Source organism: Eucyclogobius newberryi, unplaced genomic scaffold (assembly GCF_026437365.1).
Source record: "Eucyclogobius newberryi isolate DKJ021-1_F unplaced genomic scaffold, fEucNew1.0.hap1 SCAF_8, whole genome shotgun sequence".
In the NCBI taxonomy this organism is placed as follows: Eukaryota; Metazoa; Chordata; class Actinopteri; order Gobiiformes; family Gobiidae; genus Eucyclogobius; species Eucyclogobius newberryi.
Genome location: NW_027316500.1, coordinates 4826862 through 4843891, shown reverse-complemented (window position 1 = coordinate 4843891; position 17030 = coordinate 4826862). Strand labels below are relative to the sequence as shown.

Here is a 17030-nt window from a genome sequence, read left to right as displayed (position 1 = left end):
AAACAAGTGCGGTACATAAAAAATGCCAATCCAAGTGGAAACGCAGTGAAGTAACATGGCCTCACATGAACTCTTCTTCACAATTAAAGCATCAAACCTCGCACAGGTTTTTTCTAATTTCACAAATCTGTTCCAGACGTGAGCAATATGACATTTTCACTTGTCCTCAGAGCCTTTCCAGGGCCTCTTCTCAAGTTTGCAGACAACTTCTCAGGGTTATTTCAAAAGTAATTGGTTTGGATGGATTTAACAGAAACGTCCTCACCAGAGGAGCGCAGCTGCATGATAGAACTTATTCCCCTTTTATTAAAGTGGTTGTATCAGACTTTCTATATTACATACTACATTATTTCATGTAATAAAGTCAAATCTGTGGTACGATCACTTAGGGTCAGAATCAGACCACTGTGTGCTGTCTGCATTCTCAGTGATCCAGAAAGTGCTCTGTTAGCATGCTAGTTAGCTTTACCATTAAAGTAAACTCTGCTCTGGTCTCTAAAAGCTGTGAAAATGAACTCATTACAGTGCATGATTATGATGCTCAGAAGCCTTTAGTAACAAGTCACAGGGTACAATGTGAGACTGTAAATACTGTCAAATATATTAGACATGTAAAATTATACTGATATTCCAAGAGTGATTTGAAACGGAACATAAAAAACAGACTTGATAATACATTTAAAAGGATGAGTTGGAGTTTGGAGAAAGGCCTTGATATTGGGAGTAGGACGTGTATTGTAGGCTAAGGAATGGAGACAGCAGCAGACTCTCCAAGCATTTTGCAATATATAAAATGGAGCTAGTGCACGTCCTCAACATGCTAGCGCTGTAGGAGAGTGCTCGTGCTGATGGAAAGAAGAGTGGGCTAATAATGGCTTATAATGAGGAGACACTGGTGGTATTTCATGAAGCGTGCAGCCTCCGCAAAGACTCACTGCATGAGCTGGTCCCACACAGCTATGAGCGTCACTGTGACTGGTTCACAGTGACGCTCGTGCAAAGAGAAGGTACGCACAATAAATACTTAGTCCCAAATGAGATTGTTGTAGCTATTATTTCTTGAACAATAGATCGATATAGTAATTACTGTGACAGGCCTAGTGGTCACATTTAATATTGGTTAATGGGACACTTTGTACTGTCTGATCTTGTTCAGTGGAGAATGACTTAACAGCCAGAGAGCAACACAAGGAGAATCATAGACTAATAAACTAAAGCTAATGTACAATCCAAAGAATCAAGCCAAAAGGCCACAGGGGCTTAAATGATGCAGTGTCCACGTAGAAAGAATGTGATGGAGATGCCCTTGTTTTTGATATATTGCTGCTGTAAAATGCACATTGATTTGGAAAAGTAAATTGCAACACAACAATCATAGACTTTATTTATTAATACAGTTTTCTATAGCTAACATCTTGTCATTTTAGGTGAATAACAGACTTTAACATTGGTCAAATCTGATTTTTATGTCCAAATGTGACCAGGAGCTTTCAACTGCGACCGAGGCCACTTTTATTTGTGGTACTAAATCTGATTCAAATCTGATCTGCAGTATGAACACATAGATCACATTTATCACATTTATCTGACTTCTAGCGCTGAAATAATACTTTTTTTAAATTGGAAAAGACAGAAATGATTATAGATTACACCTTCTAACACCCGACAACAGCAGCAAAGTTTGAATAGCAAAAATATAGTGAAAAATCTGAATTGATCAGTCTGAACATAGCCTAGAGTCGTGCCCAGTGTATTGTATTGTATTGTTTTATCATTATACTGCATTATAGTGTATCGTTCTCAAACATAAAACCCCAGTACCAGAGGGATGATTCTCACCAGTGGAACCCATGCGTCGCACAAGGGCCATATCTCTTCCAAAATTATGTCACTTTAATAAAACTGTTTAGACACAACCTTGTTATAAACTCTGGCATCTGTCAATTAACCTAATTACCTGGATGTAGGTTAAATCACTAGGTGTATATGCGTCTGCTGCTAATCTCCACAAATCCTCATTACCACGAGGGATACGCCATCAGACAACCGCGCCGAGGGTCAAAGGTTAGTGAGGACAATGAGGTCGCCATGGCAACCGTCTGCGCCCAAGACCCTCCTCTGCTTTGTTACTATGGGGGGAGAAAAACCTGACAAATCACTCTCACTTTACATTAAGCTGCCTCCATCAAGGGGAACAAAAGGGCCCGCTTTGTTGTCTAGTGCGCAACCCACGAGCTGTAAGATAAAGAAAGATGCTCCGACGTGAATACAACATCAAATATAATCGAGAAAAATCCCATATTTGAATAATATTATTATTATTATGAATATGGCAATAATTATTTGTTTGAGTTTTTAATATTGATCCAATGTGACACTGTCAAACTCTCTGTAAATAAAGAATATTGGTATTTTCAGAGATGTTGTATTTTTTAAACATATTGCTCATTTGAAGCGATATCGCAGCGGCTGACACAGCTCTTATCGGAGTGTTGAAGTGTTTTGAATGTCATCAGTGGGCCAGAGAAAACAGACCCAACTGGATGCTACTGTTGGGGGCCAAAGCACACTGGAGTTTATGGAATCAGCAAGTGTTTTGCAGTGCACTTGTTATCTCAGCTGGGCGACTCCTCTGCTTAGCCAGGAGATGAAGAAGGAGATGTTGTGCACTCATTGTGGATTGCGTCTAGCCGTAGCCCAAGGAAAGTTTTTTCAAGCAAATGTGTATATTTGCAATGGAATCAAAGCCACAATTCGACTGGTTGCAATTAGTAAATTGAAAAGACTGCGATTATTCAGTTCCTTTGCAAACAACAAAATATCCCGTCTTGTAATAAAACCTGCTAACCCTGAAGTTTAGACCTCTGCAAACATGTTCTGAAATGCAATGAATTCTTGGACTACTTTAGCAGATTTCAGACTTCTCTCAAACGTTAATGCTCCTGGACCTTAACGAAGAGAGTAAGTGTTAATAAAACACAAATCTTAGTCTTTACCTTCGTACCCAGAGATAATTGGGAATGTAGAGATCATTTTTCTTAAAACCTCTTGTGAGAACATATAATTGAGTTTGTAGTGTGTAGTGTTCTTCCACTTCTATTACTAACTGTGCTGTTGACCTGTGCGTACGTGTAAATAGCACTATCTTGACCTCCTTTGTAGATCAGAGGAGGCCACAAGTGTAATAAGCAATCTACTATCCTAAAGAAACACTAATGCTCACCTGATTTATGAACAGATACATAAAACCTGAACAGATGAATTGTGGGTGTGTTTTCCTAATGACAGGCAGACAGACATTAGAGAACATGACTCATTCTAAAAGGTGCACCCAAATAAACGGTCTGTCAGTAACCGGCTTTATTTATCCTGTATGGCAACTTAAAGCAATAATATCTACATGCAACAAAGCAGAAATAATCTCAGATAAAAACAGGTTTGTGAGGTGTCCAACAGGCACGACTTGTTGGGACGCATTAATGCACACGTAGACGTTGTGGTCATACACAATGTTCTGGTGGAAATAGTTCAAATACACCAACATCCTGTATCCTAAAGTCACCTCACAGACAGTTCCTGCTGTGACGCTGTCTATGGCTGCTTGTAGTACACACTGTTTAAGACAGAACGATTCCCTGGGTATGTTGGTGGTGTCATTTTCACAGTAAGCAACCCCAAAAACTGCAATGGTAGGTAATTAAATAAGAAAACATCATCCTGTATTTATGGGATTTACAGGCTACTAACTCCCAATGGTAGGGTTTACAAGCATGTTCTGAAATGAGTCTTTTAATAATGTGGCTGGTAATATGTCTTCTATGTTAGTCGTCCTGGACATATATTTCAAAAGGTCCAGTACATCTTAAATCTGTGGCTCCCAAGCTTTTCCATGGTCACAAAACATGATGAAAAATAATACCAACACTGATTAGAAACACTGTAAATTCACTGCAATTGAAAGGTTTATGTAACTATTTCGAAGTATACTGTATCTGTTTTTTAAGACCTGACCCTGTGACTAGACAAAGCTGTGAGGACCCCCTGCAAAACGTCCCAGGTTGAGAACCCCTGGGAAACTGGGACTCCACATGTTCCAGGTCTATGCAATAATTAATTATAGAGAAGATTGATAAATACACAAAAAGAGAAAAAGTTTATACAACATTGACCCTCCAATTGACCCCCGGCTCAACCATACTCACGATGTATTAAGGCTGAATAGAAACTGTTTAAGTGCAAACAGTTACTATTTCATTTTTAAAAACATAAAACACCCTTGGTTGCAGCACACAACAAGAAAGCCCTAAAACCGCACAGACGTCAGAAGATGACACACTTAAACTTTCACTCCTCTTAAATATTTCAAGCTGCCCCGTGACTTCACTGATGCCTTCTGCACCGAAGAGTAAAACGCCGTCTGCCATTACCGTTGTCTCCAGAGTCCTGTGTGACCATCAAAATGTCTCCTCCATTAGCTCCAAAAATGCCTGTTCTAGCTTCCCTAAAACATACAACGTCACGCCACACGCCTTGACCCACATTCCACGATGCGGAGTTGAATATGTTTGTAAATCCCTATGTGGCCTATAATCTTTTGCCATAGGCCGGGGTAAAGCTCGCAGGTGTTATATAATCAGCCCTAATCTTCACACACAGCACTACAGCCACATGGCGTTTCACTCTGGGCCGGTTCCGTTAGTAATGTTCATTCCCACGTGCTGCACTTTATGCGCTTGCCTATGGGCTGCACTTTATCTTGTAATGTTGTGTTATGGCACTGGAATGAAGCTAATAATATTTCATGGCGACGATAAAAGCAATATTGATTTAACGTCAGACTGGCTAACGAGGCTATACATTTTATTTATATGAATGATTCGATGTAATATGAGGGTTGTTCCGTTCTAAAAAACTGTGTGACAGGGAGTATGTGGTTTATATCAGTTTTCAATCATCAAATCGTTCAGTACATGATGAAAAATGTAAATTGAACAGGATTAAACATGTTTTTTAATAGATTTGTATCATCACACTTTTTCAGTTAGCCTAAATGTTAAACCTATGGATTTGAATATGCTAAACATGCTGAGTTTAGCGTTTCATTCAAAAATATAAATGTTTTTGCCAGTAGTTACGCAGCGGCTTATCGAGTTGTTCTTTTGTTTACCTTTGTATTGTTTTTGCTAATGCGTCTTTACTTGTGTATTATAAATGAAACTATATTGACTGGATTTTCTTTTAATTGTCATCTTTTAAATAAAGGCGTGACCAAATAATAATCTCTTTAAATTCAGAAAGCAGCACTGTGTTCAACTCTTTAATTACTTAATCATGACGCTTCTCGTCTGCTCATTGAAACACCACGAAACTCACATAAAGCACATTAAATCACATTTTACTTGTTTTTCCAGGCCAACTACGTCTTACCCTCACCGAACCCAAACCTTTAAAGAAACGTAACAATCACAACACTGCGGTTGGTCGGGCGTTCAGCTTGTATCGCTCTCCAGAATCCAAACAAACTCCTCCCGGCCTCCCACACCACGTGCAGCAATGTGGGCCATGTGATAGTAACTAAATCCTTAACTCTTAACACAAAGACACTTAAGAGAATACTGATAGTTGTCTTCACTACATTTTATTTTCAAAGCTGCACAGTGAACGTAACCGGCGCAAAATGCCACAAACAACACACAAACGCACAGAACCGCTGGATGAATAAACCAAACTATACTCTACCTTAGCTCCGAACGACAGCGGCGTCTGGGATCTCCTTTTCCTCAATTGCACGCACTTCCTCAGTTGACAAATCTGGTGTCCCGTCCTGCGGTTGAGGCAGCAGCTGCATTGGCCGCAGCTGAGCTTCCTTAGGCAGGGCTCGCACGCTCCGCACCTGCTCCGCTTCTTCCTCTCCTTCCTCCGGGGAACATCTCCGCCCGGCCCTTCCCCGCTGCCAGGTTCGGGCAGGGGGACCGAGAGGCCGGCAGGCTCCCCGTACCCCGCTTCTGTGCCCGATTCGGTATCAAAAGACAAGGAGGAGCGGGTGCTTTCGGAGCTGTATGAGAATATAGAGCTGCCGTCGAAAGAAGGGGTGGGAATCTTTGGCGCCGAATCTTGCTCTGGGACTGCGTTTCTGTTTTGGGCTAAGTTTGGTTCGACTGCAGCGACGCTCGAATGAGGAGGTGGAGACGATGATGAGGTCAAGTGGGATTGTTTCTGATGGTGATAGGTCTCTTGGCAGGATTTGCTATCTTTGGTTTGTCGATCAGGGGATTCCAAGTGTGGCATTAGGGGTGGTTGCCATAGACCCTTTGCTCTGACAGATTTGTTACAGATAATAACTGGCGTGTTTCTTATAACCACAGGAGTTGGTTTAGGAGACACTTTACAAATATCTGTATGTCCTTCAGTGCCAAGCTGGGCTCCTATATAATGCAGATTCTGATGTGAAGATCCAAGGGCTTTGGTGCACACTGGGGAACATGAGACAGGAGAATAAGGGAGATCGTTTGGTTTGGAGAATTCAAGGTTTGATTTGGACTTGTTTGAGAGTATCCGCTTCTCCATGCGATCAATATGTTCTTGTTCATTCAAGTCCTCAAATCTCCTATTTTGTTCTTCTCTATCTATTTTGTCAATCTCTAAACATTTGTTTCCCTCTTGAGTTTGCTCTCCGTGTCTCTCTTCTTCATCTTCAACATCTATCACTTCCTCATTCCTCTCTACAACTTCTTCCTCATTTTCTGCTCCCTCTTTTCCCTCCAACATGTCCTCCGCTTCTTCTTGCTCCACTTCAGTTCGAAGGTCATCTGGCTCCGCCTCACTGTCAACGGGATGGCTTCCAGTGACAAGAGAGCTGTCATCTGTGAGAATGGATGATTTTGACAGCGAATCAATCTCCAATGAGCTAACTTTAGCACCGTCATTACAGATCCTTGGCTCATCAGCCTCGCTCATGTGGAGAGCAGCCACACACTTTAGCTTGTCATTATTCTGACCATCTGTAGCTTCAGCTTTGTCAGTTGTAGTGCTGCCACTACTGCCTGGTAAACAGTCCTCCAGAGTGTCAGTGCAAGGTGGGGTATCAGCCTTTAAGGGGCTAGCCTCTTTAGCATTGCTCACACCTTGATCTTTGACCTTTATTTGGAGTTCAGAAGTTGCTTTCAGAGAAACCGGGACGTCCTCAGCCTCACATTTCTCAAGTCTTTTGGTTTCTTCTGCCCAAGTTGGACAAGTACTCCTACTCTCTTCATGTTCTATACAAGCCATCTCAGCTTGTAAGGCTGCTGCTCTCCCTGACTTCACTCTTCCGCCTCTTCTAGTAGCTGGTTTGGCTAGTTGGCTGACAATTATAGCTGCCTGCTGTGCGCCCCGTAGTGACTTCCGCCGTCCCAGGTTGTCCTCCCCGTACTCTGCAGGTGTATCATTTTGTTGCTTCGCCAGCACAGCAACACTTACTTTACCAGGTGTCCCTCTTGAGTCCACAATAGGCCTCTTTGCCTTTCGTCCCCGTTTCCCTGTCGGTCCCACTGTAGCTCCTTTGGATTCAGCTGGTGCATCTTGTGCCCTCTTTGCAGGTCTGCCTCGAGTTTTATTGGAGTTAGCGGTTTTGCTCCTGGTGCTTATGGCCTTCTGTCTGCCCCTCTTTTGAGCAGGGGTCCGTCTCCTTGCAGGGTTTGAGGCAGGCATGACTAAAGATGTGAAGCGGAGAGTGCCCGTCTGCCAGCATGAGAGCTCGGTATTCGATGGTATTTGTCAGTATTTGTCAGTATTTATCAGTACTAATCATGTTTTTACTTCAGATGAAGGAGCATAATCTGTGAAAGAAAAAGAAAAACATTGACTTCCAAAAACAATTATTATTAAGTTATTACAGATGTAGTTCATGTTTTTTATTACTCGTGCATGCATTAGGAAACTACTATGACTATTAGGAAACTACTATGACTATTATAAGCTATTAGGCTATTCAAAGCTTATAACAAACAATTACACCCCTATTATTAATGCTATTGTGGGGGATTTGTGATTATAGTGCAATCAAAACTACTTGGTAATGAAAAGGTGTTGCCCAGTGGTAAAATACACGGCTGGCTCTGTCCAGACTGGACTGTTTGCCTCAAAATGACAGCTCTGCCCCGCCTGAAAGATCTGCTGTGACAAGCCAGAGCAAAGTCTGACGTCAATAACGCGCAATGTGCCTGGAGTTGTGGCGCTGGAGTCAATAATCCGGCCGTCAATAAAGAAAGCACACGCGGGGAAACACGTTCACTTTCTCCTGCTGGACTCTCGCGGTTTAAAGAGCACTTTAAAGAGACGCGTGGTTGAGGCGCGGGGTTTTGCGCGGATGTCAGGACCTGTTTTCTCACTGGCGGAAGCTCAGACCCGCGTGAAGCGCACTCACTGCCCCCGATCACTAGAATTGTGACACTTGACCTCGCCTTTACAACCGCGTGTGCGCAAAACCCGCCGTAACTGTCGCGGATAGATTAAAAAATGTTTTGTCTTTGTCGCCGTGTTTTAAGTTGCACAGCTGCGAGTGAAATGCTTTACATACCAGAGAGACAGTTGCCTGAAGTGCTAATAATACTCCACTCCAACAAGACAGCCAGCCTTGTATTGGTTTCCCTCTTCGGCAAATATAGACCGCTGGCAACTTTCCCGTCGCTCTCACGCGGATATGCAAATGTGAAACAGTCGAAAGGATGAAAAAGAAGTTGAGTCGCGGAGCGCGTCGGTGTTAAAAGGCCAAAACCGTGCGGTGAGTGTTTGGCGCACGCAGGGCCCAGCACAGACGCCCAGCACAGACGCTCAGCCCACGGTCACCGCTCGCTCCTCCGCTCGCCCTGAACTCGTCGTCGGTCCTCGCGCGCGGCTCCGGAGCAGGTCCCGAGCTGGTGGCGGCTGGAAAACCCGGAGTGGACTCTGCGTCAGACAGACATGGATCTGTTCTGCTATCAGACCGCCTGCTCCTGCGTGTTTCCGGCCACTACCGCGGTAAAGCGCAGTAAAACACGCGCTAAAGGCAGACGTCTGTATACATTTATTTATTTATTTGACAGGGACAATGCAGTCATACATAATTACAAAACAAAGCTTGCAGCCGATGTGATGCGTACAAAGTTTATAGCCACAGTGCTAATTTTCAGCCCCTGTCCCTGGTTGGGCTTTTCTAAATCCCCCACAGATATAAAACACATTAAAACACATTTCCATTATTGTAAATAAATCAGAGATAAATGTGCACATCTACACAAGTCATTCTTCTTCACTCATACACGTTCATAACACGTTTATAACACTTACAGGTGGGACAGTTTTCAGCCAGCCCTTCAGTTGGAGGTGAACATTTACTTCCGAGATGCACTTTATTTCAAGGGGGAAACGAATTCCAGAGTTTACAGCTCTGAAAGAAGAGATTGTCCTGCACTGTGGGATTGACAGTTTTGGTTTGAGGAGCCTCTTGTAACTCTGCTGCTGCTGTTTAGTATAAATGTATTGATCGGTTCAGGGGCCAAGTTATTAATACATTTGAAACATAATTTAAGAAAACACAGGTTAATGAAGCTTTCAAAACTTAATAAATTATTATTCTTGAGAATGTGGCAGTGATGAAATCGGACAGGTTTTCTATCCATCATTTGTATTGCCTTGTAGAGTGAAGCCGCTGATCTAACATAACTAACACATTAAGATAGTTTTACATTTCTACTGATGTGTTTGCAAGCATTTAGCTTTCATGTAATTATTTGATGAAGCTTTCATGCAAATGTTTCTGTTTTAGTGACTAGCGTTTAGTGTTCGAATGAAGATAAAATTACTCGCAAATGAATCAATGAATCCATGAATTCATGGTTCATGCTGTTAACACTGGATAAATAATTATCAAATTCAGTTAGTTGTTATCGCTTATTAAGGAATATTGAGTGACTAAAGAAATCATGTTGTATTTTATACATACATAAAAGTAGAATAACGTCTAATAATTTTTCTACACTGCTAAATAAGCCATTGTAAATTTTAAATGAAAAATACAATCGAACTGCTACTACTTGCTTTTTTGGTAGTTTATATGAAGGTTGAAGATAGCATTGAAAGAACTAGTGTTACCACGCTGTCACAAATACAATGTTAATTATGCGATTTTTTTGTGGTAATGTTTGCGTACGTCATTACGTCATCGAAATGCGACGGCCAAACAGCTTGGAGCTGTCTGTTGCAGAAGAAGGCAGAAAGGGCACGAATGTGGTTATGTATGATAAAAGTGTCTCGCTTTCCTCAGGACTCGCATTACACTGCGGCTTTCAGTGTGATCAGCTGTCTCCAGCAGAAGTGTAGATTAAAGAAAAGACTCTTCCAAGAAGTGCTGAAACAAGTGACACTTGTAACTAAAGGGAAGCATCACACAGACAGTTGACTTGTGTAAGTATGCTCTTATGCTCTTTGTGTGTGATAAAGAGCTCTTTACACCTGCCTAACTGTCAAACTGTCAATGCGGGAGATCTTCATTTAGGCTTTAGCACACATGCCTGCTCCTTAAACCATTTGACTATGCATGCATTGCATACAGCCCTAATTTTGGTTATGCATTTCTGCTTCTTCGTTTGTGAGCGTACATGATAGTGATTTAGCAAAATAAATGTATAATGACATGTATTAAGATGCATAAAGGCACAATATTGTACTTACTGTTGCTTAAAATGACATATATCTATATGTTAAATTAATTTGTATATACTTGTATGTTATAAGCCTGTTCCCTTATCATTAGTTTGCGTGCATATTTGAGGTGTCCTACATTGTCCTGCATATGGGGCTCTCCACCTACCCCCTATCTCCGCCCACTTCCCCTCTAAGATCGGGATAGATGTGTAGACATTTTTCAACATTAAAAGCATTTAAGTCTGCTGCTTGCTACGGTGACATTCAGCTATGAAGAGGCGGGGTTTATCTATGACAATCATTTCTTCTACGATCATAAAGTATTATCTCTTAACATGAGGGCGTTTTATCTGTGCAGCCATGGACAAGCCTTGAGTTCCCAGAATGACATCGGAGGCTTCGGTCTCCTCACCTCCTGCTCTACGTCGCCCCTCTGCGCAAAGAGATTTTCACTTCATCCGCTCCTTTGTGGCTGGAGGTACAAATAGTTTAAACACGAAGCAAATATTGTACTTTAATTCCGTCTCTGTTGAAGGACAATACTAGTAATGAACTATTTGTTGTCTCTTTAGGAGTGGCAGGATGTTGTGCCAAAACAACCATCGCCCCTTTGGACAGAGTAAAGATTCTGCTTCAAGCCCAGAATCATCACTACAAACACCTAGGTACCCCATCCGTATCAATGTCAGCTAAATGTACTGATTTTTTTTACTGTGTTTAATTGTCCATTTCAAACTTTTAGGTGTGTTTTCCACTCTGAAGGCCGTGCCCCAGAAAGAGGGCTTCTTAGGCTTGTACAAAGGGAATGGGGCCATGATGGTTCGAATATTCCCATATGGAGCGATTCAGTTTATGGCCCTTGACACTTATAAAAAGGTATTTCTGATTTATTTAACATGAAACAATACAAACAGAAATTGAGTTCCAGTAAGATAATTATGCCTTTCCATTCATGCAGTTGCTCAGTAATAAGTTTGGAATATCCGGGCACATTCGCTGGCTCATGGCGGGATCTATGGCAGGTAACTTATCTCGATCTGGTCGTAAAGTCTGTACTTTGTGCAAAGCAGAAATGTACAGTATTTTTATGAATCTTTAAAGCACATTGGCTTGTCCTAAGATAAGTTAAAGCTGCATTACCCAATTATTTTTCTTGTAAATGAAGTGTAAAAGCAAAACTTTGTGAGAAAAATTAGACCACTCCACACTGTTGATTTGAAAAGCCACTCACAAAGTTGTAAGAAAGAGCAATGTGATTCACTGTATGACGTTTTGCGGTGAGAACTGAGGATGGGACACCTCGCTTCACTTCTGAAAAAGCTGATCTAAAGATGTGCAAGTGGCCAGAAAAATCCATGCATACTAGAGATGTACATAAGGGTTCTGAGAGCAACATTTCTCCTTTCATGGTTTTAAAATCAGGTTCTCCAGCTTTAAATAAAAGCAAAAGTAATTCTGTGTCAAATGGCAAAAGGGTGCAGTTATTTCGGAGGTGTAATGTCCTCTGCAGAGAACTGACTAATCTCTTCAAATAATCTGATTTTTGTCCTGAAAAAACCTGCTGGCCCTGTCTCTCTGTCTGATTGTACGTTTAAGTGCCACAAGCGCATCTTTCTCTTTCTGCTTCAGGTATGACTGCAGTCGTTTTCACATACCCACTGGATGTGATCCGTGCCAGATTGGCCTTCCAGGTGAAAGGAGAACATCGCTACACTGGAATAATAAATGCTTTTCAAACCATCTATCTTAAGGTACATTTCAACATTTCTATATTTAACTCTCATTATAAACAACAGGCCTAACCATTTTCTTCTCAACTTTTATTTTAAATTACTTGCAATCAAATGTTGTACTATTTAAAAACATTAAATCATTTTTCAAATAAACATAGTTTACTTCTGCTAAATATTATAAAAAAGTTTCTTAATTTCACACGTTTGTCTCCAAAACAGCAACATTTCACTTCACCAGTCCAAAACGTTCTGTTCGTATATAAATAATATATATAAATAATATATATAAAGGACTTATTCACTTGTCACCAGACTGTTTGTAACAGTTACAGTAGCCATAAAATAAGAAACTTGTTTATAAAACTTTATGCTGAGTGAGACCAGTGATCCCTGGTGTTTTGAGCTGTAACTCTGCATCTTGTTTTTTAGCAGCATTAGCTCCGTGTACTTTACATTTAGCCTCTGTCTCGTCGCCCTGTCATCGCAGACTTTCTCTTTCAAATCATGGTCCTCCTGCTGTTTCCATGGCTGTATTGGCTGTTTCAAAGCACAATAGAGGATAGAGCGGCGTGTTTTAAACTCACGAGTGTGACTGGGAAGTGGAGGCTAAAGTGAACGGCTCACGGTGCTAATGCTGCAAAAGAATTACAGCTTAAAACATCGTGCTCTTTGACACAACAAAACTCTTCCCAGTCGCACTCGTGAGTTTAAAACACGCTGCACTCTGCTGAGCTTTAGCTCCTGCAGGTCTGGAACAAGCTACGTATGAAAAGAAAGCGCCACAAGTCGTTCTGTGCGCTCTGTGGACAACAGATTCACGTGTTTTCAATTAATTATGTAAATTAAACGAATTATTGAAGCAATAAAATAATAATCTAAGCTTTTGTGTGATCAAATTACTCAAGTTACTTGAGTAATCCTTGCAGCCCTACTGTACTTACTTACAGCTATTAACTAAAGAACACGTCAACAACAAACAAAATCTTTTTTTTAGAAAGTGATTGTTGACTTTTTGCATACTTAACGGCATCTTCCATCGCAAGTAGAAATCTAACATTGGGTAAATACCCATCAAAAGTATACATTTAATGCACACATATGACTTTTTTAGAGCTTTTAACTATGTTCTAACATTGTTCCCTCATCAAAAACATTCCTGGAGTTGCAGTTAGCTTCATTTGTGCTAATCTGATGAATCCCAGTTAAAAAAATGTTTCTTCCTCCGACCGTCAACTCCATTCTCCATTTCCTCGATGACATACTGACATTTTCTCAATCTGAGACGTGGCTCTGAGAATCTTGTTTTTAAATCTATAAATCATTGTCAGACTCGTTTGGTGAATTTCTCCCATCTCATCACGATCAGTACAACTTCCTTACATTCCAACAGAACTTTCCAGTTGTTTTTTAATGAGCCTTTTGTAATTCACTCTGCAGCCAGTAGATGGCGCCAAAACCCAGTTAGACGAGTTGGAAAGAGCAGGGAGACAAATGTTATGAACTTTTAGTTCTAAAACATGAGATGCCAAACTAAAGTAAGGGTTACTAACAATACACATAATAGAAAAAGCTTCAGTTGTAGTCATCTGGACTCAGTTTGAAAAAATAGACGTTTCGACTCTCATCCAAGAGTCATTGTCAATAAAAGAATTTAGATCGAGAACTCCGATATTAATACTGTTCTGTGGTAAGACCCGCCCATTGGGAGGAGCCTTCCTGAAGTAGAAAGAGTTGTTTGTTTCAACAGAAACTCCCCCCTTGTATCTACCGAGCTAGCCTATTCAGAATACACATAATGCATATCTGTCTTTAAAATGGAACATATTATGCTAAGTCAAATTTCCTTTCAACAAGTCACTTTTCACCCTGTTCTAACAATGTTTTTTCATTATTAGTTTACTCCAAGTTGTATTTTATTTCGTTCATATATTTGCTTGCTTTGTCTTGCAACTGAGGCTCGAGTGCTCCGAAAATTCCTGTGTTCACCTACCCCTTATCCCTGCTCACATCCCTGTACTCATCTGTGATTATTTGTAAAACATAACCCTCCGAGTGATGTACCGTATATATGTGGGGTTGTGACTTTTCAAAAATAAAAACATTCAATATTTGTTAAGGTTTCTAAAATACTAAACCGTTTTAGGTCAATATTGTGGTTTGCCGTGAATAAAATGTCAAATGACGATCTAAATGGTCACATTTATATAGCGCTTTTCTACCATCAAGGTACTCAAAGCGCTTTACATCAAGGAACCAGTCACCCATTCACACACACATTCACACCCCAGATGTACGCAGACACTGGGGGGCAAGTTGGGTTAAGTGTCTTGCCCAAGGACACAACGGCAGTATTCACATGAGGCAGCTGCGATCGCACCGCCAACCTGCGGGCCAGTGGATCTGACCGCTCTGACCGAGCGGGGAGTCGAACCGCCGGACGGATCAGAAGACGAGCACTCTACCACTGAGCTACTGCCGCCCCGATGAAACATACACGAAACATACTGCAAGTAGATCCGGAAGGATCTACTTGCAGTATGTTTTAGTTCAATACTAAGTACCTGAAAAAGCACGATATTATCTATTAATTTTTTGTATTTTTACCAATGACATCTTATTGTTAACTTCATCCTTACAGGAAGGAGGCATCATGGGTTTCTACAGAGGACTAATACCAACTCTTATAGGAATGGCTCCTTACTCAGGTGAGTATTATCAACTGCCATCGTGCCATATATTTAGTTTACCTCTCTTTCTTCTTACTCCATCTTTAGGTTTCTCCTTTTTCACGTTCGGGACCCTGAAGAGCGTGGGACTCAAACACTTTCCGGACAGACTGGGGACCCCCTCATCAGACAACCCCGATGTCATAGTCCTGAAAGCTTACGTCAACATGGTGTGTGGGGGAATGGCCGGTGCGATTGCTCAGACCATCTCGTAAGTGATGCAGGCGGTGCCAAAACCATTTATGACCCAAATGAAGAATGAGCCCAAGCTGTGAGTTCTTCATTGGTGGGATTTGGCCAGCGCCTGCTATTGCCCCTTTTGATTTATGACTGGTTGATGTTCTTTTCACTCTATAACACTCAATTTATTATGTCTTGACAGATACCCGCTAGATGTGGCCAGAAGAAGAATGCAGTTAGGGACAGTGCTTCCTGACTCGGATAAGTGTGTGTAAGTATCATCTTTAGTGGACGGGGTCAAGCTGGAAAAAATAATGAATGTAAAGATTACCGGTACATAAAGATAAAGATGTCCGGGATTTTGGACTTTTTATATAATGTCCCATGACAATTAGATTCTATGCAAAGAGTCTCAATTCTTGCCTCCAAATACATTGAGTTCACATATAATTTGCTAATAAAACTGTCAGATTTTAGATTTATTGTCCTGGTTTATGGTTCATATTTCTGTAATTACTGGGCATATATATATATATATATATATATATATATATATATATATATATATATATATATAAAAACTGACTGCATAAATTAACAAATGTAAAACCATTTGTTCACAATGGCCTCAGCAAGTTTATGGATTTCCATTTTGTATATTTCTTTCAAAAACAGTTACATAGTAGTTCCGTGCCCATCATCTGAGATGATCACGTCATCCATTTCTATAATGTGAATGCTTACTACACTCCTCTCTCCACCATCTCTCAACAGAGCTGTCTGTGATAATAATGTCCATAGCAACAGCATAGAAACAGTTGTTGGGGATCACAGGGGGCGGGGCCTATAGTTCTGCTGCGGTGCTTCAGTTGAAGTATGAATGGCAGAGCTGAAACAAACTTTGTTCTTATTCTGGCAGCTCTGTAGTTAAACGAACACTCTTCTTTCTTCTTATAAAGTATGAAATGGCCTTTAAAGCTCTTTGCGCTGTGTTGGACGTGTTGCTGTGGGATCTGGGCCAGGCCGGACCTGCAGACTTCAATGTGCTCAGCTTAGAGAAGAACGTCTATTTGGAAAATCAAATCAATCCTCATTGTCACATCACATTCACCAAAAATCTTTGTCCCAGTCTGCGTGAAACTGGCACAGACTGACAGCCCAACACGAGACCCGCACATACAGTCAGACTGAGCTGACCACAGCCTGTGCTCTGTTCTCGTGCCCACTGAGCACTCCGGTGCGGGCAAAGTGGCACAAGCCAATCTTACTCCATGTTGTACAAAAAATGCTCCAAGGCTGCATTTCAATATTTTTTTAATTAATTTTTTATTTGTATTTTGGGAGCACATTGAAAAACGGGTAATCAAACAATCTTATTGCTCACTTCTTTCTTTGCCTGTACATGAGGCATGACAAACATCTCCCACAGGAGGTGCTTTTGAATGCCACAGTTCTTAGTCATTGGATCAAACTCTATCACCATATATGGACTGGCACCATCCCATCCAGAGGCCAAGTCCAGCCTCTTTACGCCAGCGTTAAGCCCCCAAAGGCCCCCTGGAAATGGCTCACATTAACGCTACCTCCAGGGGCAAAATATGGCCCCTAAACAGCTATAATGGAATTCCAATAGAATCCAATTGAATCCCTTGAATTTGCACCTTTTAATGGCTCTTTTATTTTTTACTGTGATATGTATTCTATTTCATAAAGCCAAACCCTATCGCCT

At 41.2% G+C, this 17030-nt stretch overlaps 2 protein-coding genes across 2 annotated transcripts in view; one reads left to right on the top strand and one right to left on the bottom strand.

Annotated features, from left to right (window-relative positions):
- Positions 1–7784, bottom strand: part of tet1 (tet methylcytosine dioxygenase 1) — a 154637-nt gene extending 146853 nt beyond the window's left edge. The window contains exon 1 of the mRNA XM_072436754.1: positions 5740–7784. Coding sequence (XP_072292855.1) covers positions 5740–7689 — 1950 coding nt within the window. The 5' untranslated portion in view covers positions 7690–7784. The remainder of the gene's footprint in view (positions 1–5739) is intronic.
- A 2619-nt stretch (positions 7785–10403) lies between these two features.
- Positions 10404–17030, top strand: part of slc25a16 (solute carrier family 25 member 16) — a 7258-nt gene continuing 631 nt past the window's right edge. The window contains exons 1-9 of the mRNA XM_072436756.1: positions 10404–10422; positions 11021–11140; positions 11235–11327; positions 11405–11538; positions 11621–11684; positions 12292–12413; positions 15034–15100; positions 15170–15332; positions 15504–15572. Coding sequence (XP_072292857.1) covers positions 11047–11140; positions 11235–11327; positions 11405–11538; positions 11621–11684; positions 12292–12413; positions 15034–15100; positions 15170–15332; positions 15504–15572 — 806 coding nt within the window. The 5' untranslated portion in view covers positions 10404–10422; positions 11021–11046. The remainder of the gene's footprint in view (positions 10423–11020; positions 11141–11234; positions 11328–11404; positions 11539–11620; positions 11685–12291; positions 12414–15033; positions 15101–15169; positions 15333–15503; positions 15573–17030) is intronic.